Source organism: Mesoplodon mirus (assembly GCF_964341445.2).
Source record: "Mesoplodon mirus genome assembly, chromosome: 18".
Lineage (NCBI taxonomy): Eukaryota > Metazoa > Chordata > Mammalia > Artiodactyla > Ziphiidae > Mesoplodon > Mesoplodon mirus.
Window position 1 is genome coordinate 716,209 of NC_138994.1, and position 23,197 is coordinate 739,405.

A 23,197-nucleotide genomic window follows, 5' to 3' on the forward strand; every position below is an offset into this window, starting at 1 on the left:
TGCCTAGGCTCATCAGACCCCCAAAGGGCCCTTCCCAAAGCCTCCCGGTCCCCTCCCCCTGGTGAAAACTAGATGGGGGTTCCAGGGCCTATGAAGATGTTGGGTGCCAAGGATGGGGCTTGTGAGTATCTCCCAACATTGAGGGAACAGGAGGAGATCACAGGAAGGCAGAGGCTTTCCCTACAGCAGGAAGGATTCAGGTTTGGAGAAGGACTTCCAACCCAACAGATGCTCCAAATGAAAGAAAACTCTTTCCCTGGACTTAAGTGAAGGCAGGGGGATGGACCATATGACCTCCTGCAGGAAGGCTGGGAGCTGGACGGATACCCCAAAAGAAACGTCCTTGGTCCTGATACAAGCAGCTCCCATAATGGACCAGAACATATGCAAATTCCATGCAAAATAAAAGCTTCTATGAAGCAACCCCCTGCCTCTTCCCCAGCTTAAAATTGGAGGAGACAATGGGAAGGGAGGGCAGGCCCCTTTCTTAACCCTGCCTGAGGGCCAGCATTGGCCTTTCCCCTCCCGTGCAAGTACACACCCACACCACTGGTGGTCAGTACTGGTACCCTGACCTCAGCTTCACTCAGGTTGCAACGACCACAGAGCGGGGCAGAGTCAGCCTGGTGACCTCTGAAGGTGAAAGAGGAATCCAAGGAGGCAGAGGGGGCAGCTAGGGGCTCCCAGAAAAGGGGCCCTGGGCTGCTGGCTCCCATGCTGGAGCCCGAGGCCCCTCTCTTATAAGCAAGGCTGAGGCCCTGAGGTTCCTGCAGGACGCTGTTAGGTTTATTCCAGGGTAAGCGGGTGCCCATGGTGGGGCAGCGAGGATGGCCGAGGTCACCTGGTGACAGTGTGCTCAGGGGCGGCCGCAGGTGCTGCAGGGCCCTGCAGGGCAGGAGTCTCAGGCCGGCTGGGAAGCTCCACTTTCTGCCCCAGGCCGAGGTGGGGGAGGCAGTCACTGATGTAGCAGTTTCCGCAGTTCACAGGGCTCGGTGACGGGCATCCAGCAGGCGTGGTTCTCACACACATAGGCAGTGGCCTGGCCTTCCAGCCGCCGCAGGGTGCTCAGAAAGGGCAGCTGGCGGGACAGGAAGCTCGAGGGGTCCCCATCGGCCAGAATCAGCACCTGGGAGAACGGCAGACAGGGTCACCTGGGGGCACTGGGACACCGGCAGGGCCCACTAGTGGGCGTCTTCTCCCCAGGCCTTCAAAGGAGCCGGAGATACTGGGGAGCTGAGGAGGGGAGGGGGCCCTGGCAGGGGAGGAAGAGGGTGGGGCCAGGCTCACAGACCAAACCTTGTTAGGGATGTAGATGGAGTGGACACACTGCAACAGAGCCTTGGTGTCCTCGGCCTGGGGGTCTCCACAGATCACGATCTGGCCAGAACAGAAAGGGAACTCCAGTGACAGGTGCAGAGGGGCTGGACCCAGACCTACCAGGGCTTCCCCATCCTCCTGCCAGCCACCCTATATGCCTAAGAAGAAATGGGGACTCAGCTCAGCATCCCCCAGACCAGCTGCCAGGAGGCCGCGTCGGATTCACTGCTCAGCAGGTGAGAACGTGTACACGCACACACAGACACACAGACACACACACACACACAGAGGCAGAGATATATAGGCAAACATGCAAATATAAGCAGACAAACCTGAACATGGGGCATACACACACAGACCAGCAATCACGTACTAGTGAACACTCACGCCAGCACACACTCAGAAAGGCAGGCACACAGTCACATACCTCCACTCCAGAGTCATACACATCCAGAGGCACATGCACAGCAATAACACACAGAGACTTACACACAGACAAGCATGTATCTGCGCGCACTATACCGCTGACCCAAAGGTACCGACACACAGAGGCACACAGAGAATCACAGAGGCACACGGAAGCCTCAGAGAAACACTTCAGCAACCACAGGGACCCATATTTAACCCCTTCCTCTGAGAGCCCCAGTCACAGGCACTCACACAGGCACCTGCCCGTGCCGGAGGCCTGCTTCAGACACACACTCACACAGACTCCCCCACCTGCACAGAGCAGCCTTACAGACATTCCCTCGGAGATACCTATACACACACTCACACAGGGCCACACATTCATGGACCTGAGCTCTGGGGACAGCCCCGGGGACTCCACTCCATGTCTCTATTGCAGCCCCGGCTCCCCACCCACCCAGGGTCCCTGCCCAAGTGCCCCACCTGCTTGAGGGTCTGCTGGTGGGCTGAGAGGGCGCGGACCATCTCAGGCAACGCCACGGGGACACGGCGCATGCGCTCAGAGAAGGCGGTCAACAGGCGCACACACTTGTCCATCCAGTCCTTGCGGCCCGTGAAGCCGTGCAGCCGGAGCAGGTTCTGGGCCGACATGGAGTTGGCGCTGGGCTCTGCACCGTCCTGGTCTGCAGGGTGCATGGAGGCAAGGGCTGAGAGGGAGGGTCACTGGGTCCCAGGACGCTGCTCCAGGACCGTGGCAGGGCAGCTGGAGGGATGGGGTGGAGGAGTCCCTGCCCGCCGGCTCGTGCCCCAGGTCTGAGAGTGTCATGCTGACCCCGGCAGTTACTGACCCTGTGCGCGTTCACACGCGTCCTCAACTCCACCTGCTCCAGGCTGAGCTGTTGGTCCCCAGGCTCCCGATCTCCCTGCTGACACCTCCATCGCTACCCCTGCCTCCGCCTCCCTCACCTCCCACTTCTCAGCCATCGTGAATCTGCATGGTCTGTGGCAGGAATAGATCCAACCTGACCACTTCTCCCATCTCGTACCTCTACCTCGTCTGGGCCTTTGCTGACGCTTGCCTGGACTAACGCCACTAGCGGCTTCCTACCTGGCCGCCCCGCTTCCCCTCGCCCATCCCCTTCTCCACCGTCGGTCTGAGTAACATTCTTTTTTTTTTTTCTGGACGCGCAGGCTCAGTGGCCATGGCTCACTGGCCCAGCCGTTCTGTGGCATGTGGGATCTTCCCAGACCGGGGCACGAACCCGCGTCCCCTGCATCGGCAGGCGGACTCTCAACCACTGCGCCACCAGGGAAGCCCGGTCCGAGTAACATTCTTAAACCTAAACCAAAGCAAATCACAACCCACTCAAAACTCACCAGAGCCTTCCACTCCTTGCCTCACCTACAAGACCCTGCAGGGATCCAGCCCCACCTGGGCATCCTCCCCTCACACGCTGACCTCTGCCCGCCCTGTCCTCCAGGGCACACGCTGCCCACTCAGAGCCTCGCACAGGCTGTTCCCTCCACCTGAAATCCCTCTCCTGCTCCTCCAGAATCACACGGCCCCATCTTGCCCTCCAGCCCTTGGTTAAATGACTCCCCCGGCTGAGCCGGGCCCCACCGTTGTTCTCTCGGGGCCCTTTCAGTCATTCAGCTAACGTTTATTGAGCACCTAATTATGTACCAGGCCTGCGCTAGATCCTGGGGATAAAGCAGTGACAACATCCTGCCTCCGAGACGCTTACGTTTAAGTGGGGGGAGAGACCATTAACAGACCAGAGGCATCAGGTGATGCTAAATGCCACTGAGAAAAGTCAGGAACAGGGTACATGGTGGGCAGCTCCTACTTCTCCAAGGCACTCACAATTTTAACTACGTATTTGTGTGTGTGTTTTTGCTTTAAATATTACCGTCTGTTAGTTGTCCCCCTTACTGAACAGTAAGCTTTATGAGGGTAGGGATGAAGCTGGCCTTGTTCAGTCTATCTAGGCATGCCACTCACTGCCACTAAGCATGCTCACAGAATAGCTACATCAATCTTCATGTCAACCATGTAAGGCAATGCCAACATTAGCTCCATTTTGCATATTAAGAATCTGAGGGGACTTCCCTGGTGGCGCAGTGGTTAAGAATCCGCCTGCCAATGCAGGAGACACAGGTTTGAGCCCTGGTCCGGGAAGATCCCACATGCCGCGAAGCAACTAAGCCCATGTGCCACAACTACTGAGCCTGTGCTCTAGAGCCCGCGAGCCACAACTACTGAAGCTCATGTGCCTAGAGCCCGTGCTCCGCAGCAAGAGAAGCCACCGCGATAAGCCCGCGCGCCACAACAAAGAGTAGCCCCTGCTCGTCCCAACTAGAGAAAGCCCACGTGCAGCAACGAAGACCCAACGCAACCAAATATAAATAAATAAATAAGTTAATTAAATTGATTCGTTAAAAAAAAAAAAAAAAAAGAATCTGAGGCTCTGAAATGCAACGAGACCAGCCCAACGTCACTCGGTTAATGGGTGGTAAAGATGTGAGCCCGGGAGGGCCTGGCCCCTGCCCATGCTGGCTCTTCACCACCACACTGCACTTACGCCTCCCCCAGGGAAAGCCAAGCCCCGTCGGGTCCAGGACCCCAGGCCAGCCCCACATCCTCACTGACCGTCCTTCAGACGCAGGGGCAGGCCAGCCCCCAGCTCAGCCTCACTGCAGAAGTAGCCACCACCCCGGGAGTCCCAGAAGAGCCTGTCCTGCGTGTCCTGCAGCCGCAGAGCCCACTCGAGCCACGCGTTCTCCTGTGAAGCCTCGTACAAGTCCAGCAGGCCCCGCACCACGAAGGCGTAGTCCTCCAGGAAGCCCCAGCAGGGCGGGTTGCTGGGGGGACAGGCATTGGGGAGGAGACAGGACAGGGAGAGAGGGGCTTTCACAGAGGAGGCCCTTTTCACGTGCTTTTGTTTAACCCTCAAAATCTAGCTCTTGGGTAGGTCCCGTTAGCCCATTTCCCAGATGAGCAAATGGTCCCAGGGAGATTAAGAGCTCATAGTGGGCAGAAAGCAGAGCCAGGACTAGTGCCCACCCGGAGAAGAGAAGAGGGGAAGAGAGAAAAGCATGGGATGCCCAAGGAGGCAAGCCTTCCTGGACTGCACGGCCCCCCACCTGTGCTCCACGGTCCCCCCAGAGCCTGCATAGCAGGTCCGCATTAGGCGGCCACTGGCCACGTCAAACATGTGCCGCTTCAGGAACTTGGCACCACTGAGGGCGTAGTTGATCAGCCTCTCCTGGCCCAGGACAGCCCCGGTCACGGCAAAGCCAGACACCATCAGTCCTGGAGGTAGGAGACACGAGTGGCTGTGACGCTGGCCGGGGCCCTCCTGGTATGTCCATCCCAACCCCCCAAGCTCTGACACCTCCCTGGAGCAATAGGGTAAGCGGGTAAGAGTTTGAGCTCCAGCGCCAGGCAGAGCTGGGCTCCTGTCCCTGTGTGTGACCTCGGGTGGATTACCGTAACTCTCTAGACCTCAGTCTGCTCATTTGTAAATTAAGGACAATGAACCTGATAAAGGGAGAATTACTATTTAGCAGGTGCCTATCACACATAAGGGCCCTTATGAACGGTTAATTCTATAAACGGATCAGGCCTCAGACAGCCACCCCACCGTTCCAGGCCGCCAACATCTTGCTGTCCAGGTGCGGCTTCGGCCGATGTTTCCGGGCCTGGAAAAGCTTCTCGAGGCCTGAGTTGAGTAAGGTCCGTACGGCCTCCACTTCCAGGCCAAAGCGGGCAGCAGTCAGCTCCAGTGAATACCGGACGGTCAGCACGTTCTGGCCCTGCAGCTCCCCCTTTGGGTCCTGAAGAAAACAGCCCTTGTCCGAGGGAGTCCACTTGCCTGTCTGGCTTCAGGACCCCTCCCGTGACCCAGCAGCCCTCACCTGACTGGGGCTGATGTTGCCGGCCTCCTTGAGCCCATAGTGCTTCGTGAGAAGCTGGCCCAAGGTCAGAGGCTCGGTGGCGCCCAGCACGGGCTCGGGGAGGAGCTGCTGGACCTCTTTGACTGTCCACACGTAGAAGGCACCCTCTTTGGGCCTCGTGCCCTGCTCCGGGGGCGAGTCCGCGTCCTCTGCACTGTAGAAGCCTCCAGACTGTGGGGAGGGGAGAGCTGGCTGGCCCCAGCCTTCAGGGCAGCCAGTGGAGGCCCCAAGCCCTCCCACAGCCAGACCCGCCTGCCTTAGTGGACACACACCCGGTGACTCAGGTTCCGAGCCACGTACTGCAAGATGCCTTTGGCAACTTCGGAGTAGAACTCGTCACCAGAGATCTGAGTGGGAAGGAAGGAGGCTGTAAGCAGAGGAACCTAGGTACAAGGGGCAGTCAGCGTTCTCCCAGGAAGGTAGGGAGGGACGCTGGGTAGTGGACATATGAGAGAGAATTAGGGGTGAGGTTAAGGGAGAGCCACAGTCACCAGGAAAGCCCTGCAAACGGGCAGCCAGGCGTTAGGTGGACAGGCTGGGCCTCTGCTCTGGGCTGGGATCAGGGGTCACCTGGAAGGCCTGTGAATAGGCCACCGTGAGCTGTGCCTGGTCATACAGCATCTTCTCAAAGTGGGGGACGTGCCACTGGCGGTCCGTGGAGTAGCGGTGGAAGCCCTGTGCCAGGAGGAACGTGGGGCTGGAGGCCGATCCCAGCTGCGGTCCCCGCCCCCGCTGCCGCCTGCTGCCCTCTCCAGGGAATGCCTAGCCCCCTCACCTGCCCCACATGGTCTCGGATGCCCCCGTTGGCCATCATCTTCAGGGTGTGCAAGGCCATCTGCTGGGCCCGAGAGCCATCCTGAGTTAGCCGATGGCTGAGCCAGTAGGAGAACAGGAAGCTCAGGATCACTGCAGACACCAAGAGCACACGGGTGAGAGACCGGGGAGATCTGGGTGATCAGGACTCGGCCAGGCTGGGGTTAGGGGTTCGCTCAACAGGCAGTCTCTCTGGACAGGCTGAGGATCAGGAGATCAACCCACAGGACAGGTGATCGTTACCTAGGTCAGCGTTGGAGGGTCCCTGCTAAGACCAGAAACCAGGGCTTCACTAGATAGCTACTGACAGACAGGCTGGGGCTCAGGAGGTCACTGGCCAGACAGGAGAGCGGGAGGCTACTAAGCAAGACGAGAGTCAGGAGAGCACTTACTAGGGTGGCTTCAGAAGGCCAGGCCGGGGCTGGAGCGGCCACGGGGCGGGGGGCACTGACCTGGCGTGGGGAACTTGGGGGCCTCGGCGAAGCCGCCATAGTCCTCATCATAGCTCTCGTCCAGTTGCTGGAAGCAGCGGCTGTTCGTGGTGGCAGCGGAGGGTGGCAGCTGGCGGTCACCCATGCTGATCTCCGACCGGGCCAGCAGAGCTGCGGTGACACGCTGGCTGTTTTCCAGCAGGGCACTCTTGTTCTGTTTCCACTGTGGGAGGAAGGGGCAGACCTGGAGGTCGGGACCGGGTGGGGGCCCTTGTTCCCTCACCCTTGCCCCCCGGCCCCCCACTCCCCAGAGCACACCCACCTGCTCTCGTATCCTCATCAACACAGTGCGGAAGCCAGCTCGGGTCAAGCCATCCTCAGGGGGGAAATAGGTGCCCCCCACAAAGGGCTGGAGGTTGGGAGTCAACCACACACTCATGGGCCAGCCCCCACCACTGCTGGTGGCCTGGCGGAGAGAGGGCCAAGGTGAGGGGAGCGGCCCCACGTGCACGGGCAACCACCCCTCCAAGGGAAGACCACTCACCTGCACAAAGGTCATATACACTTTGTCCACATCGGGCCGCTCTTCCCGGTCAACCTTCACGCTGACAAAGCCCTCATTGAGCAGGCGGCCAATCTCCTCGTTCTGGAAGGACTCCTCTTCCATCATGTGGCACCAGTGGCAGGTGGAGTACCCCACTGGAATGGGGTCACGGGGCCAGGGGGACCAGTGACTGGTCAGAGGGGGGCCAGCCAAAGGGCCGCAGCTGAGCCAGACAGGCCCTGGCTTGTAGTTTCCTGGGAGGCCCCCAGGCCCAGGGGACCCTTCCCTTATCCACCACCACTCCCCTCACCCAGCCCAGGGAAGGTGGGTGCAGTACCTGAAAGGAAGATTGGCTTGTCTTCTTTCCTGGCCTTGTCGAAGGCTTCCTGCCCCCAGGGGTACCTAGGCCCGGCAGGGTGGGGCATCACTCACTAGCCCGGGCGGGGGTGGGCGGTGGGGGGTAGGAGGGGTGAGGGTCCAGCTGCCCCAGGAGGGCATCAGGAGAGGGACTCACCAGTCCACAGGGTTGTAGGCATGTTGCAGGAGGTACGGTGACTTCTCACCGATCAGGCGGTTGGGGACTTTCCGGGGTGTGGACTGAGAGCAGTGAGTCCGGCTCCCATTCCCTCCAGCCAGCATGGGCACTGAACTACCGACCGTCACGCTTCGGTCCCGGGAGGAGCTACCCCTGTCGTGGGCAGGCGGGTCAGGCGAGGAGTCTCCACCGCCTCCCCCTACACCGACCCCCGAGGCCCACCTGGCCCCACCCTGCCCTCGGGCACCCCTCCTGGAACCCCCTGTTCCCAGCCCAACCCACCTTTCTGAACCACGGGGGAGACCATGGCCTTTGCGCTTCCCCTTGTGTTTTTGGGGGGGTGAAGAAAGGTGGCTCATTGGGGCTCCCTGCCAGGTTAGTCTCCCCCAACCTCTCAGACCTGGCGGTGGGAAGGGTGATGACTGTGAGGTCAGGGCGAGTCACAGTGGGTGGAATGCTCCTTCAGGCTCCATTCTCTTCCCCTCACCGGGCCCCACCCCAGGGTGGTTGGGCTGGACATATCCCTCTGGCATGCCTGCCTGGGTGTGATCTGGGCAGCTGCCGGGTGTGGGACTGGGCCAGGTGAGGGGCAGTGAGAAGAAACTCGGCATCAGGGACTCCCTCGCTCAACGTCCACCCACTGGGCACTTCTGGGGGGCCAGGTCCTGTGCCAGACACCCCATGGCCCCCAAAGAATCAGAAACTGGCCCTGATCTCAGGGGCTCAGCCTGGGACAGTGGCACTGTAAGGCAGGTCCAAGTAATGACAGGCCCCTGCAGCATTAAGGACTGTGACAGGCCAGCCCAGGGTGCTTTTGGACAAGGGCCCTTGGCCCAGCATTGGGGTTCAAGGAAGGCTTCCAGGAGGTGGTGTCAGAACAGAGTCCCTGGGGCAAGCTAGCCCTGCAGCTGGAGGGAAGGGAGGAGGGGGTTACTGTCTGGGCCAGGTCTAGGGAGCGGACTCGGGGAAGCAGGCACGGGGTCGGGCGGGGGTGGGGAGGTGGCCGGGCAGGCACAGGGGACCAGCGCCGGGAGGACTGGCCCCGGGGCCCCGCAGGCGCAGGGCCAGAGCGGCCCCCTTGCCCGAGCGTACCTGCGGCTGGCGGCGAGGCCCGACGCGGCGCGGGGCAGCAAGAGGCCGCGGCACCGCCAGGCCCGCGCGCCCTGCATGGCTGCTGGCGGCCGACGGCCCGGACGTCGCGGACAGGAAGGGAGGGCGGGAGGGAGGCTGCGAGGGGCGGGCCCGGGCACCCGACAAGCCGCGGGTGCGTCTTCGCGGGGACCGCAGGCCACGCGGCTGGTCTCCGAGCGCCGCCCGGTGGTCGACCGAGGGACTGCAGACCGGATAGCCCGGTCTTGGGAGGACACGGGTCTGTGCCCAAAACTGGGCCGACTCGGCTGGACCTAGACCAGCTGTGGGGGTTAACCCTCTTGAGTAGAAGATGGAGGGCTGTGAGGACGCCAGGACCGTGGAAAGCTCTGAGCCTCCTGTCATTCTCTCCAACCCTAGCCCGTTTTACAAATGAGAACTGAGGCGAGAGGTAAAGGCGTGGCTTGTCCAGACCCTCCAAGCCAGGAGCTTCGCCTTTGCTCTGCCCACCCCCCACTCCCCAGGGCCTCAAGGTCCTGCTCAAACCCCACCCCCTCCAGGAAGCCTTCCCTGAATAATAATAATGAGCCAACTTTATGTCCTATCAGGTACTTTACACACGTCTCATTTGCTACATTCAGTCAACATTTATTGAGTGCCCATCGCCTACCAGGCACCCTGTTAGGTGGTACAACGGTGGGCAGAGAGGGACCAGGCTCCTGCTCTCGTGCTGCTCACAGTCTGATGAGGGAGGCAGAAGCCAATCAGACAACCAGACAAACGAATGTACAACCACCCACTGTGAGAAGTGCCATGACTAGGTATCACAAGGAAACTGGTCTGGTGGGAGAGACGAGGCGGGAAGGCCTCCCTAAGGAAATCTCATTTGTGTAGCAGCCTTCGAAGAACAAGAGGATGGATTCTGGAGAGGGCTTGGGGAAAATGATGAGGAAGCAAGAGGAACAGATGTGCAAAGGCCCTGTGGCATAGCAGTGAGTCAGGGCTGAGGAACTGCAGAAGCCAGCATGGCTACAGGACAGAGAGCACAGGGAAGAGAGATGGTAGATGAGGTTGTGAGGCTGCGGAGGAGGAAGGCAGGGGCCAGGTCTTGAACTGTGAGCAGGAGTTTGGTTACTGATGAGAGCAGAAGAAAGTTTTGGAAGGGCTTTAGTCAGGGGAGTGAGCCTGCATTTTGGAAAGGTCCCTCCAGCTTCCTGGTGGAGAATGGACTGGAAGGAGACAAGAGTGAAGCAGAAGGGCTCGGAGGCCATAGCAGGGCCCAGGGGAGAGCTCTGGGAGGTCTGCACCAGGCAGAGGTGGAGATGGAGAGGGGGGTGGACTTGAGGTCAGCGGAAGAGGAAATATCGTCAGGATTGTCTATAAGGGAGAGGGGGGGTGTCAAGAGTGAAGTGCAGAGTGGGGCTGGTGCTGAATTGGGGGGCATTTGCTGAGGAGGGGGCACAGGGAGAGACTCAGATCATGGGTTCATGAGATCCGTTTGGACGGTTGGTTTGAGATGTCCTCGAGATGTACGTGTGGAGATGACAAGGTTCTGGAATGCAGAGGAGGGGTTGGTGGGAGAAAGGAATCAGAGTGGCTGCTCAGTGCAGACAGTGTGGGATCACCCAGGCTGACTGCAGCGAGAGGAGAGGCACAGGCTCGGGCCTGGGCTTGAGGAGCTCAGAAGTGCACCCGTGAAATACACAGAGGGTCATGGGAAAACCAGGAGAGGGTGTTTGTTGTCCCAGAGGCAAAGGGACAGAGAGTTGCAAGGAGGGAGGGTCAGACTACGGAGAAGCCAACTGGGATGGGACAGAAAAAGGTCCACTAGCTTCAGCAACGTGGAGGCCATTGGTGGACTTGGCAGATGAGCTCCAGGAGGTAATGCTGACAGTAGAAGCTGATTGGAGTGGGTTGGTTGGGGGCGGGGGGAAGAAAGGGGACATAGAGAGGAGGGGCACCTGATGCGAGGGGAAAGATGGAAAGACACTCTCAGGCTGGATGAGATTAATTATGGCAAATATCACAGGGAAGGATTCAGTTGAGAGGAGGCATCTGATGATGCGGAGGAGAGAGACCTCTGAGATGCTGGGATAGTGGAGGGATGGGAGGGCTGGGAGGTGGGAGAGGCTGGTGTGTGAGCTCCCGGACAGAATCAGGTTAAGATCAGAGAACAGGAAGCCTGGTTTTAACGTGGAGGAGTTTAGGATGCTGACGAGCCCCAGAGAGTGACCAGGGGTGAGAGCAGCTGAGAGGTCAAGGGGTGGCGAGGTCCTCTTCTTGGATAATGGAATCACATAAGATTGAGCAACATCTGGGTGAGAAGACCATGAGCCACGGCACGGGGAGGATGAGGTGGAGCGCAGACCCAGGCAGGAGGAGGCTGGACACCAGGTGGCTCCAGTCTCCAAGGAGGGAGGGGTCTTCCAGGAGAAAGACGGTCCAGAGCAAAATGGGGAGCCAGACTACCAACCTCCTCTTGGTGGGAAGCAAAACAGCACCCCTTGGGAGTCCTTAGGGAAGCGGTGTCCACAGGGAGGGCCAGTTTAGAAGAGGAGGACCCAGGCTGAGGAGGGGCGAAAGGTGGGTCAGTGACCAAGAAGGACGGAGATCTCCCAGGTTTGTGCAGAAGATGGATGGGTCTGGGTACTGCCTGGCAAAACCAGGAATGAGAGGTATCGCAGGTTCATGCCTCCTGGTTAATCTCCGAACAGGGTGGATCCTGGGCTGAATGGACACTGGCCTGGGAGAAGCCACACAGCAACCTCATAAGGAAGGAAGTCTTGTTCCCATTTGACAAGTAAGGAAATGGAGGCACAGTCATAGAGAGGTTAAGTAATTTACTCAAGGTCAGGGAGCATAACCACTTATTACTAAGTGATTATTATTAAGTGCAAACTTTAGAGCAGTTTTGAATGCTGTCAGTCTGACTCCTAAGTAGATGCTCTTGTCCACTCTGCCTGTAACAGGTACAGTAGGACTGACTCCTTTCCCCACCCCCACCTTAGGAAGGAGACCAGCACTGTGTCCTTCCCCACCTTGGGTGTTTCTGTCCTATGGAAGGCCATTCTACCCCAGGCCTTTGGCCTGCTGCCTGCAGAGCCGGACCCTGGGCACGGAAGACACATCAGTGCCCAGTGGTTGGAGAGCACTGAGTAGAAGAGAAGTGAGGGTCACCATGGTGGCCCTCAGAATGAGGTACCAGGCCCTGCTCCTCCCTTCGGTTTCTCAGACCCCCCACAAGCCCCCCGGGAGGCATCATGGCTGAAACTGAGTTTCTTGCCAGTCCTGGTGCAAAGACGAGAGGAGTAAGAGCCAGATGGGAGGTGATTCGGTAAAACAAAGGATCGTGAGGGCCCTTGGATCCGGCTTGCCTGCCCCACTGAGCTCTGAGCTCCTGGAGGCTGTGGGCTTAGCAATTCTTGAATCCCTCCCAGACGAGCCCAGCACTCTGTCCACAGCAGCCGGTCAGTATTTGTGAATTAAATCTGGGGCCCAGCGTGGGAGCTCAGAGCTGCGGAGCCAGATCCCCTGACTCTGAATCGCAGCCCCACTCCGCTAGCTCTGTGACTTTGAGCATGCCACTTAACCTCTCTGAGCCCCACCTATAGAGGGAGCAGGGCCAAGGGCTTTGCGCTTGATCTAACGCTCTGCTGCTCCCGCTTTGGTATTCTTAACCCAATCTTGAACAAGGGGCCCCACGTTTTCATCTTGCACAAATTATGTAGCCATTCCTCAGTGGGAGTAATAGTATCTACCTCAGAACACTGACGCGAGGATTAAATGAAATGATCTGTCTGAAGTGCTTCGCACATAACGCGCGCGCAAGGGGACAACGGTCTCTTGTCCCTTGCTATTAGGTCACCCCCGCGCCGATGTGTGATAAATGGTCGAATGAATGAGAGTCTGGGGAGCATGTGGAAGCGAAGGTGCCAGGCGGAGGGTGCTGTACAGGAAGTGGGCGCCTTTTTGTGCCCCACATCGTGGAGCAGTCGTTCCCACGGCAGCCGCTGATTCGTGCTGTGGCCCGGGCCTGGCCGCCACGCCCGGCAAAAAGTCCACTTGGTGAGACCTGAGGACGCGGGTTCCAGTCTTTATTACGAGGCGCGGTCTCGGCCCCAGTGGAGTCGTCCGTCTCCACTTCCAGGAGCTGCAAACGGGCTGCGGAGGCCAGCGAGCAGCGTCTGCGCCGGCCTCGGGGCGGAGTCTCAGCCGTCCTTCCTTCCTTCCCCGGGCGGGTCCTGGCGTGGCAGCCCCGCCCCGCTCACCTCAGGGGGCGGGGCCCAGCGCCGGCCCGCCCGAGGCGGGGGCGTTGCTCAGAGGAAAGGGTTGGTGCTGGCCTGCGGGGGTTGGTTGAGCAGCCCCGCGGGGCCTGAGGTGGGCAGCAGGGGCTGCGGCAGGCTCCCAGGGGACGGCGGCGTGAAGGCGCGGGCTTGGGGGAAGACGCTGACCGAGGCGGGCAGGGTCACGGCGGCCGGCACGCTGCTAAGCGGGAGCGGCAGGGAGGCGCTGTAGGGCAGGGAGCCGCCGACCGGCCCACCGGCAGCCAGGCCCAGCGCCGGCGACCCGGTGCGCATCTGGTTCAGGGTCGGCCTGCCCTGGTCGCCCCCGCCGAACGGGTTGGTGGGGGATGGAGCGCTGAAACCTGCGGAACGAGATTGGGTTGGGGGACTCGGAGCGGGCCAGGGGCACATAGCCCGAAGTGGGGAAGGGGCAAGGTGGCCAGATCTGGGGTCTTAGAAATAGGGACGAGCTAGGATTTTAGGGCAGGGTCTGGGCTCTGAAGGAAGAGACGGAGAGAGAGCAGGGGACCCCAGTGTTGAGACCCAGCAGGGACGAGGGGGTGTCCTACCTGTTAGGAAGGGGTTCCGGGTCTTTGCAGCCTGGCGCCTTGACTAAGGAGTCAAGGTTGACCAGAGGAGGCCGAGGGGCCCAGGAAGGACTCAGGAGTCCGGCGCGCTGGGGTGTCCTTGCTGGGCTGGGTTAGTGCCTCCCCCAGCACATCCAGGTCAAAGGCATCTGGCTCCTTTGTGCCATTTTGCTTGGAACTGGGGTCGGGGTCTCCAAACAGGTCCAGCTCTGGAATAGAAATGATAAAGCTCACTGGTAGGGAGAGTGAGTGGTCTCTCTTGAGAGGAAGGAGGCAGAGGCCAGCTCTGGGTGGGCCCCTCTTTCCCCCAGAGCTGCACATTCCCCGACTCCTGCTTACCCACAGGACTGCTGGGCTTCCCAGAGGGCAGGGCCTGGGCACACTCGAGCCCCTCCTTGGTCTCTGTGGATACTGGAGGCTTGGCAAGTGGGTCAAAGTCGAAGGTACCATCTAGCACTCTGAGCCAAGGAAAGAGAGATGAGATGGGTTGGCAAGAGGGCAGGCACTGGGCTGATCCCTTCCAGGCAAGCTGCCCTCTTAACACAGGATCTCTTGCCCCTTGGCACTGGAGGTAAGGGGACCCAGCAGTCCTCCATCCCCTCACCCACACCCCCTGGCCCTCCACTTACCAGGTGTGTTGGAGGTCTCCACCAAGGCCCCCCAGGGGTCGGCCCCAGTGTTGGGGAGGTTGTGGTGGGGGGAGTTCTGTGCCCAGGAGTCTGTGGGGGGTGGTCCAGCAGGCGGCACTGGGGTCCGGCCCCAGGGCTCAGAGGAGGAGAACATAGGGGGCAAGCTCCAGGGTTGGCTTTGGGACAGGATGCTTCCTGAGCGGACTGGAGACCAGGGGTCTGCCGAAGGCCCCCAGGATGAGCCACTGGGCTCTGTGTTGGGCCTGAGACCTGAAATGGGGACAGCACAGATGTGACCCCAGGCCCACTCAAACCCCCAGTCCAGGGCCTTCCCAGTTACCCAGACCAATTTGGGAGGCCAAGGGACTCTTTTCACAGATGGGATGCTGACTCAGGACTACCGAGCAAGCTGGAGCCCGTATTCAGCAAGTTATTCCAGGATTCTGGACCCCTCAGGCACAGGCAGCTCAGGCCACACTACCAGTCAGGAACAGGCTGGGCCAGGAAACCCAGGGTGACCAGAAGCAACGAGAGAACGTTTCTGAGTTTCCCATGAGCTGAGTTCCTCTGATGTGCCCCCTCCCTCACTACAACCCCAAGACACAGAGGAAACTGAGGCTCAGAGAGGTGCAGTGCTTGCCCAGTGGCCCTCAGCTGTGGGGAGGGGATGCCAGCAAGTGGCTGGGAAGGAAGGGGCTCTCTGGGGCCAGCCTGGGAGCCCCTTGCAGCCCTGCATGCCCACCTGGGATGTCCCATGGGTCCGCAGAACTGTGTGTGGAGGGCAGGGCTGGGGCTGGTGCGAAGATATCCACCAAGTCCAGGATGGAGGACTGCTGGGGGCAGAGGGAGCCATGCTCAGGAGAGGGTGGGACCTGGAGGAGGAGCGGGCCCTGACCTGTCATCCTCACTCCAGCTCGTTCTCTCCTTTATTCATTCCACAAACATCTATTAATCGTCCCTCGCCTCTGCACAGTGCTTTCCAGTTTATGTTGCCTCATCTGTTTAGTGTCTGATCTTCATAACGACCTGTGCTGTGGGTAGGGAAAATGGTGGGGTGCCCATTTTACAGATGTGCCAGCTGGAGCCCAGAGAGGGGAATCAAATTGCATAAAGCCACACGGCCAGGCAGAGGCCGAGCTGGGATAGAAGGCAGGCCTGCCCGACCCTTTCCTCAGCTGTCCTGCCCCTCAGCCCATCAGTGGTAAGACACATTTTATGAGGAGCCTACTTCTATAAGTCAGTGTCCAAGAAAAATTGGCCACAATGAGCACTGGTGGAGACACCCCAGGGAGAGCATGGACAGCTTTGGAAGGTCGCCTTGCTACCAACAGCTACCCACTCCTCCCTCTTGGCAAGTGTGTGTATGAGCCCAAGATGTTTTCAGCACCATAGGCCTGAGGCCACCCCCAGTCTCGATCCATAGTATCATATGATCCTAGAATGTCAGAGCCAGAACTGTCCAACAAGCCCACTGTACGGAGGAGGAAACTGAGGCCAAGACAATGACAATGAGGCCAAGTCATTAAGTGGCAGCAAATCCAGAATCCAAATCCAGGAATCTCAGATCAGGATTCTTTGCATCCCACTTTGCCACCAGTTCAGTCATCAGCCCATGCATGATGGGACTTGGGTCTGCTAAACCCCCTCCACCCCTATTTTCGTTGAATTAACACTACTTAGTGCTCACTAGATACCAAGCACTGTTCTACACTCTTTAGGGATATTTCACGCAACTCATTTCCCAGGCTCTGCCAGCCCACAGCCCCCAGTGCCCTCTACCTGGGTGGTGTTCAGCTTCTCCTCCTCTCTCTCTTCTCTTTCGGGCTCTCTGTCCCGACGACGGTGGGGTCCGGCCCCAGCACCATTGGCCACAGGGGAGTCATCTCCCCGCCAGGACCTCACCTCCTGCAGAAGGCACAGGAGTGAGGAAAGCATGAGCAGCCCAGGCTGGACTTGAGGGGACCTTGGCTGGAGCCAAGAGTGTAGGGTGGGAGGCGCCCAGAGGTCAGGGGCAGCAGGACCCCCACGGGGAGGGGGAGGAGCCTGGTTAGTGCCCGTAGCACCTCCACCTCCACCTCCACCAGCACGGAGGCGTGGCCCACTACCTTCTGCTCCTGCCGGCTCAGGTGCAGAGCCAGCTGCAGCTGCGGGTCCTCGTCCCTGGGGGAGGCGGGGGGGACCAGCTGCGAGGGAAGGAGAGAGGGGTGAACTTGGCCCAGTGCTCCCACTCCTGGGCCAAAGGGCAGCATCGCCCTGTGCCGGTAAGGGCAGTGCAGAGAGAAAGGGCCACCCTGAGTGGGTGTGGGCAGCCTGCTCCCAGACAGCAGCATGGGTGTGGTCTTCTCCCTGCCCGGATCTGGATCTGAGATGCAGTTTAAAAATCAAGGGGATTCATCCTTCTCTTCTGGGTCCCCTGAGTACTCTCCAAGCCCTGCTGTGCGAGGCCAGCTGTGTCCTGCCAGATCTGCCTGGATCCACAGAGGCGATGGCAGAGAGGAGGCTATCAGGGAGGCTGTCCCTGCCCCCCATAAGGACAGCTGATGGGGGGGCAGCGTATTTCTGTGTCTCCTAGGAAGGTGTCCGTCAGCACACTCACCCCTTCCCCTCCCTGAGGCGATAGCAGGCCCATGAGACAAGCGGCACTGCCCACCCACCACACACACACCACCCCTTCCAGGCCCAGCGAGAGAGGACTGGGGGCGGGGAGCCAGACCCCAATCCCAGTAACCCGACCCAAGGCACACAGGTGCTGTGCTGTCCTTGGGAGCAGGACTAGGGCTTTGGGGACCAGAGTAGGGGAGCCTAAGAATCAAAGGTGTGGGGCATCCAGGCACCCATCCCTCCTCCAGTCCCTTCCGCCCCCCCCCCCCGCCCCGCCGCTGCCCCAGGAGGCGCCTTACCTTCTCAGCCTCCTCGCGGCTCATGGCCAGGGCCAGCTGCAGCTGCAGCTCCTCTTCCCCTGACGTCTGGGGCCGGGCCTGCTCTAGGTCGGAGGTGTAGCGGGGAGATGAGGAGGAGGCTGCAACGATCAGCCGTCCGTCGTGGCTTCCGTAACCACGTAGGTACCCATAGGCTCCCCTGCCCGCCTCTTGCCGGGAAGCTAAGGCTCAGAGAGGGAGACTGAGGGGGAAGGGAACGACTGGCAGTCGCGGGCCCCAGAGGACCAGGCAGTGTGCTTGGCACTTTCTGTAAGGTTCCCATTCCACCCGGATAAAAGAGCCCAGTCCCTCCTTTACAGACGCGCAACAGCTCTGAGTGGTGCCCGGCTAGGGTCCTGCAGCAAGACTTGAACCCAGGTCCCCTGACTCAAGTTCCTGGACTCTTACAGCTGCGCCCCAACCAGCTTGGGGCCAAGTGCGGTGGGAGGGTGAGAGGTTCCAGTCAATCAAGGTCACAGCTGTCCAAGCTCTCAGCATACTGTCAAGGGGGGCCGTCCTGAGTGCCCCTCAGATCAGGAAAGTGCCCCCCTTCGAGAGTAAGAGAGTTGAGAATGCTCTGCAGCCGCCCCCAGTGTCAAGGGCAGTGCCCTCGGGTGGGGGGATCAAGGGGAATGCCGCTGAGCAGCACCACGTGCTGTGTGTCTGTGACAGGGCCGAGGTCTCATTTAATTCTCAAATTGAACAACTGAGGCAAATAAAATTACCCCTACTTTACAGACGAGGAAACCGAGGCCCAGAGACCTGCTTGTCTAGATCACATGGCTTGGAAGGTGCAGAATAAGGACCGCTACCCCAGAGCCTATGCTTCCGCCACCACGCCCCTCCCAGACAGCGAATTAACAATAACAAACCTGTAATAACGTCATTGCTCGCACTGACTTGTCGGGCACCTACTATGTGCGGGCCTTGGGCCACGCACGTCACCCTCTTTATCTCACGGACTCCTCAGACATCCCTCTGAGGTGGGGATTCTTATCCACAGCTGGGGTCACAGAGCCAGGGTCAGAACTCGGGCTGCCTCCCTGTCCCCAGCCACGCCCTGGGCTCACTCACAGTTGTAGGAGGCCGGGGAGCCGCGGGCGCGGCTGAAGCCCAGCTGCCCGCTGCCGATGCCCGTGCCCTCCAACGCCATGCGCTCCTTGGTCTTGAGGGCGTGGGTCCGCTCCTCCCGGAGGCGCTCCTCATCCCTGAGCAGGGCCATCACCTGCTTGACCTTCTCGCGCACGTTGACACCCTGGTCCTTGCCGTCGCGGTCGATGTACTGGAAGTCCTTGAGCGTCTGGATGGTGTAGAGGTTCTCCCGGCACTGGTGGGCCACCCGCTCGGAGCCCGTCTTGAGCAGGTAGTCCAGCAGCGTCAGCGCCTTGTACACGTGCCGCCAGTTCTTGCCGCTGTCATTGAGCCGCCGCCACAGCATGCCCATGACCTCGGCAAAGGCCACCGTGTTGAAGGTCAGATCGGCAATCTCCGACATGAGCGAGCTGGGCGGACCCCACGGGTCATTGCTGGTGGCCTCGCGCACCTTGATCTCCGCTTCCGAGTAGTTGTGCACGATGTTCTTCACCTGGCGCCGCAGCGCTGATGTCGTCATGGCTGGGGACCTGGAGATGGGCGGCCCCCGCCCCCGCCGGAGGTGGAGGGCCGAGGAGGGCCACCGTCGAGAGGTCACGGTCTCCAAGGGTGGGCCGCCGTGCTCTCAGCAGGGCGGCTGTGTCCTTGGCTTCCACATGGGTCTGAGGAAGAGAGGGCCTGGAACTTAGGGGCAATGGGCCGCCTTGCTGGCCACTCAGCCAGCGACTAAAGCCCTGGCCAGGGTGTCCCTGCTGCCAGGAACAGCCTTCGGCAGGCACTTATTTTTATTTTTCTTATTTTACTTGTTATTCAGCAGGTACTTCTAACTTTGCATGCTCCTTAATCTTTACAGTCACACCTACAAAGACATTATTATGATTTACCTCCGTTCGAAGATGGGGAAAGTTTGAGAGAAGGATTAAATGACTTGTCCCAGATCACAGAGCTGGTGACGCGGAACCAGGACTAACCCAGGCACACATGCTCCACAGTCCTTGCTCTTAGCTAGGGACACGAAAGTGACCCCCCAGGAATGCCTACTTGTCTTGCTTCTACTTCACTACCTCTGTTTCTGCTGTGATCTGCCTTAAGACCTGTCCTTTCCAACTTCTCCACCCGCACTTTGCTCTCTTCTTATACTGTTAATTTTTTTTTTTGCGGTACTTGGGCCTCTCACTGTTGTGGCCTCTCCCGTTGAGGAGCACAGGCTCTGGACGCGCAGGCTCAGCGGCCATGGCTCACGGGCCCAGCTGCTCCGCGGCATGTGGGATCCTCCCGGACCGGGGCATGAACCCGCGTCCCCTGCATCGGCAGGCGGACTCTCAACCACTGCGCCACCAGGGAAGCCCTATACTGTTAATTTTTGTAGCTTGATTCAGTCAACACCAATTTCCTGGGGACTTCTCTGAGCCAGGCTCTATGGCAAGCATAGAGTACGAGCCTTGGCCCACACACATCCACTTGACAGGGTACAGGCAGCCACAGTCCAGCATGGGAGTGTAGAGGGGCCCAGGAGTACCCAAGCTAGGAAAATCAGGAGAGCCTTCCCAGAGGAGGTGATGGCTGAGCTGGTCCGAGATTCGAAGCGAAGAGTGAGGAGGAGTGAGGCAGCCAGGCAAGGAAGGGGCATCTGGGGGAGGCTGCCACCCAAAGAGGACCCATTGTACACACCAGAGCACTGAGGCCAGAGGGGGGTATGGCGTGCCCACAGTCACACAGCATGTAGGTGTCCAGAATACGAATCCAATTAATTCATCGGATTGCTTTATTGCCTCAGTCCCACCTTCACAGCCAGAATGAAAACTCCCTGAGGGCAAGGCCAGCCTGGGCTCCCAAAACCCCCAAGGCCCTGGGCACGTGGTAGACCTCTGATCTCCCAGCTGAGGGAAGGTTAGGGCCAGCCCACTGCCCTCCCCACAGCCTCAGGACCAGGCCATCCACTAAAAGCACACCCGGGCCCAAGACAGAGAAAGGTTCTCCTAGGGCCCTACCAGAAACCAAAACCCGAATCCCCCTGCCACCACCATTCCTCTGGTGTGGACACACACACACACACACACACACACACACACACACACACACACACACACACACACACACTAGCTGGACCTGGCCTCCACCCAAACCCCCCCCCAACACCAGCCATGGAGACTGCACCTCTCAGCTCTACCCTAGGACTCAGCAGGAGTCAGAAGGAGCCTGTCGACCCCTGCCCTCCATCTCAACTCTCCCTCCAGCCAGCCCTGCTAACCTGGGCTCAGTTCAAAGCCTTGGCAGTTTTCACCAGGGCCCGCACGCCTGGGAGAGCGTGGACCCGGAGGGTAGGACCTTGTGGGGGCACAGACGGGTTGGAGAGCGCTGGCTGAAAGCGGGCTTACCTTCTCTCTGCTGCCTTTCTGTCCCGGCAGTGGCGGGCCTTCTGTGGGATGCTACAGCGAGCACTTGTTTAACGCCTGCCCTCTCCCTCACTAGTGACTCAGACCTGTCTTTACCTCCCCAGCCTGGGGGCTGGCAGGTGGCAAGAGGCAAGATGAGAAGTAACTGTGCCCTGAGCCCACCGAGCGCGAGCCCCTCCCAGGACTGGCCACTGAAACCAGCAGGACTAGTCAGGCATCCTGACTCCACCAGGAGCCCTACCAGGGCCGCCCTGGCCCCCCTGACCGGCCTGGCATAGTGGAAGGGGGCCCTCAGTGTGGGCCCTGAGGCTCTCCCTGAACTTTCTCCTAGAAGGTGGGAATGGAGGAGGCTTCTCCACACGCCTCTGACTGAGCTGAGGGAAGGGAGGGCTCAGAGACACCGGGAGGCCCCGCCCCCACTGAAGTGTAAGGGGACCAGGTAGAGAGGAAGAGAGGACAGGGTGAGGCCAAGGGAGCACCGAGGGGGGGAGAAGGAGAGGAAGGAACGCGGGAGGGGGTGGCCGGGAGAGCTGCCAGCCGTGTTACCAGCAAAGGGTTTTATCGAACACAATATGCCCAGAAATAAAAGGGAGTGAAACAGAAACCCAGCAGCCGATAAGGCGGCGGCGGCAGCGGCGGCAGCCGGGCAGCCGGGTATGGAATTACTGCAGTGACCTTGAGCCAGACCCTGTCAGGTGGAGGGAAGGACACTGAGAAGGCCAGGCCGCGAGGCCAATTCAGAGACGGGGAGAGGGTGGGGGAGGCGGGAGGCAGGAGGGTACGGGCTGGGGGATGGGAGAAGGGCCGGCAGGGGGCGGGGCAGGCCGTGGGGGCAAGAGCATCCGCTCTCTCCTATGTACGGGGTACCGAGAAGAACTTTACAAGGGACAGGAGCCTGCTCTTCTCAGGGCCCACAGCACTGGCGGATGTGTCGGGACTAAGGCAGCAGATGGCATTCCCAGAGTGGGGATTCAGGGAGATGGAAGGAACCCAGATATGTTGAGTCACGTGCAGGCGTTTACCCAGAGACTCTGTGTGCCCCCGGGGCCCGCACCCCTTCCCATCCTCTGCTAAGGCGGCTCTAGTGCCAGGCCCTTCCCCCGCATCAGGTCCAGCTTGGGCAGTGGCGGGGAGTGGCAGTGCCCTAGCCCTTGCTGCAGGAGGGACAAGAGGAGTGAGCCCTAGCTCTAAGCTTAAGTCAGCCCAAAGGTAGGTGTGTCTTGGCGGCCCTGGAGTTGGGTGGGGGCTGTCCTGAGGCTAGAGGTGCGACAGGGGCTGAGGAGGAGTGGGCAGGGGTCTGTGCGGAATGCCACCAGAGATGCTGGTCCCAGGATGGGGAGCGAGCCCTAGGAGGCCCCCTTCTTGGGGGCTGTAGAGAGGGGGGGCAGCAGGCAAGATGCCTCCAGGTCCCTTTGTGACCTGCCCTCCTCGCCCTTCTCCCGGGGACCTGGAAGGGAGACTAAGCCCCAAGCCTTTCATGCCAGGCACCACCGCTGATGACGGGAGCTTACCTCCGGTGCAGGCTCCCTTGGCCCCAGCCCCGGGACCACGAGCAGCGTCTGCAGTGACCCTCCGACCTGCGCAGCAGGGGGACGGCACAGCCTCGGGAGTATCCCCAGAGCCATCCACCACGGACCCTCGTCCTGGAGACCGACCCTCTCCCAGGAGGCACAGACCCCTCGGAAGGGCGGCTCGGGGTCCCCAGAATGGGCGGCTGCTCTGGCCCCTGCCTGCTTGTCTCCTGGAAGCCAGGCAGCACTCGGGAGGGAAGTTGCTCAGCTGGCCAGGCAGGTCTGCCTCAGCAGTAACAGGACACAGGAGGAAGTGCAGGGCATGTTAACCCCTTGCTGCTGGCCGGGCAGGCAGCACCTTCAGAGGTGGGAGGCCTGCCTGCTGGCTGTCCCCAGTAGGTGCAGCTCTGGAGCCAGTGCTGGTGACCCAGTCCCACTCTGCGGTGAGTTAACCCTTTGCCTCCTCAGGGGAAATGAAGGGTGGGGAGGGGAGGCTCCAACACCCAGCCCACCCCTATATTCCTCCTCTGGGCCAAGACCACCCTTCCCTGGGGTTGGCCCTTTGGTGGAGTACTGCCTTGTGTGGGTTTCCATCTGGTCCCCTCGGCAACCCTGAAGGGGGCATCAGGACTTCAGGCACAGCGCCCTCTCTGCGTCTCTGACATGGGATCGGATCGGAGGGCCCTG

General features: G+C 60.1%; 2 protein-coding genes across 4 annotated transcripts; both read right to left on the bottom strand.

The window, feature by feature from the left end:
• Positions 1 to 759: 759 nt before the first annotated feature.
• Positions 760 to 9,195, bottom strand: SPATA20 (spermatogenesis associated 20). Of its 3 annotated transcripts, XM_082604434.1 has the most exons (17): positions 9,098 to 9,187; positions 8,288 to 8,405; positions 7,985 to 8,158; positions 7,808 to 7,872; positions 7,471 to 7,625; positions 7,249 to 7,392; positions 6,948 to 7,149; positions 6,458 to 6,588; positions 6,253 to 6,357; positions 5,955 to 6,029; positions 5,644 to 5,853; positions 5,370 to 5,562; positions 4,870 to 5,038; positions 4,376 to 4,587; positions 2,209 to 2,408; positions 1,297 to 1,377; positions 760 to 1,126 (listed from the first exon to the last, which is right to left on the bottom strand). In XM_082604434.1, the coding sequence occupies exons 2-17, from the start codon at positions 8,362 to 8,364 to the stop codon at positions 956 to 958; spliced, it is 2,364 nt and encodes a 787-aa protein (XP_082460560.1). In that variant the 5' UTR covers positions 8,365 to 8,405; positions 9,098 to 9,187; the 3' UTR covers positions 760 to 955. The 3 variants fall into 3 exon arrangements, with proteins under 3 accessions (XP_082460560.1, XP_082460559.1, XP_082460558.1); XM_082604433.1 differs by lacking the exon at positions 8,288 to 8,405 and having other exon boundaries at positions 9,098 to 9,195; XM_082604432.1 differs by having other exon boundaries at positions 7,985 to 8,405.
• Positions 9,196 to 13,410: 4,215 nt separating this feature from the next.
• On the bottom strand, positions 13,411 to 19,216 carry EPN3 (epsin 3; the record flags this gene model as incomplete). The annotated part of the gene is given in 11 exon segments (XM_082604140.1): positions 13,411 to 13,739; positions 13,947 to 13,978; positions 13,980 to 14,012; positions 14,014 to 14,173; positions 14,304 to 14,420; positions 14,594 to 14,863; positions 15,336 to 15,423; positions 16,373 to 16,498; positions 16,696 to 16,776; positions 17,494 to 17,612; positions 18,586 to 19,216. Coding segments are annotated over 11 exon segments (1,893 nt in total). The 5' UTR covers positions 19,124 to 19,216.
• Between the last annotated feature and the right edge of the window lie 3,981 nt (positions 19,217 to 23,197).

Excerpts from the sequence above, each read along its gene's own strand:
- SPATA20 (XM_082604432.1), bottom strand. The coding sequence starts at position 8,364 with ATGAGCCACCTTTCTTCACCCCCCCAAAAACACAAGGGGAAGCGCAAA. Across the intron at positions 5,563-5,643 it reads GCAACATCAGCCCCAGTCAG|GACCCAAAGGGGGAGCTGCA; the intron begins GTGAGGGCTGCT and ends TGTTTTCTTCAG. Across the intron at positions 5,039-5,369 it reads GATGTTGGCGGCCTGGAACG|GACTGATGGTGTCTGGCTTT; the intron begins GTGGGGTGGCTG and ends TCCTACCTCCAG.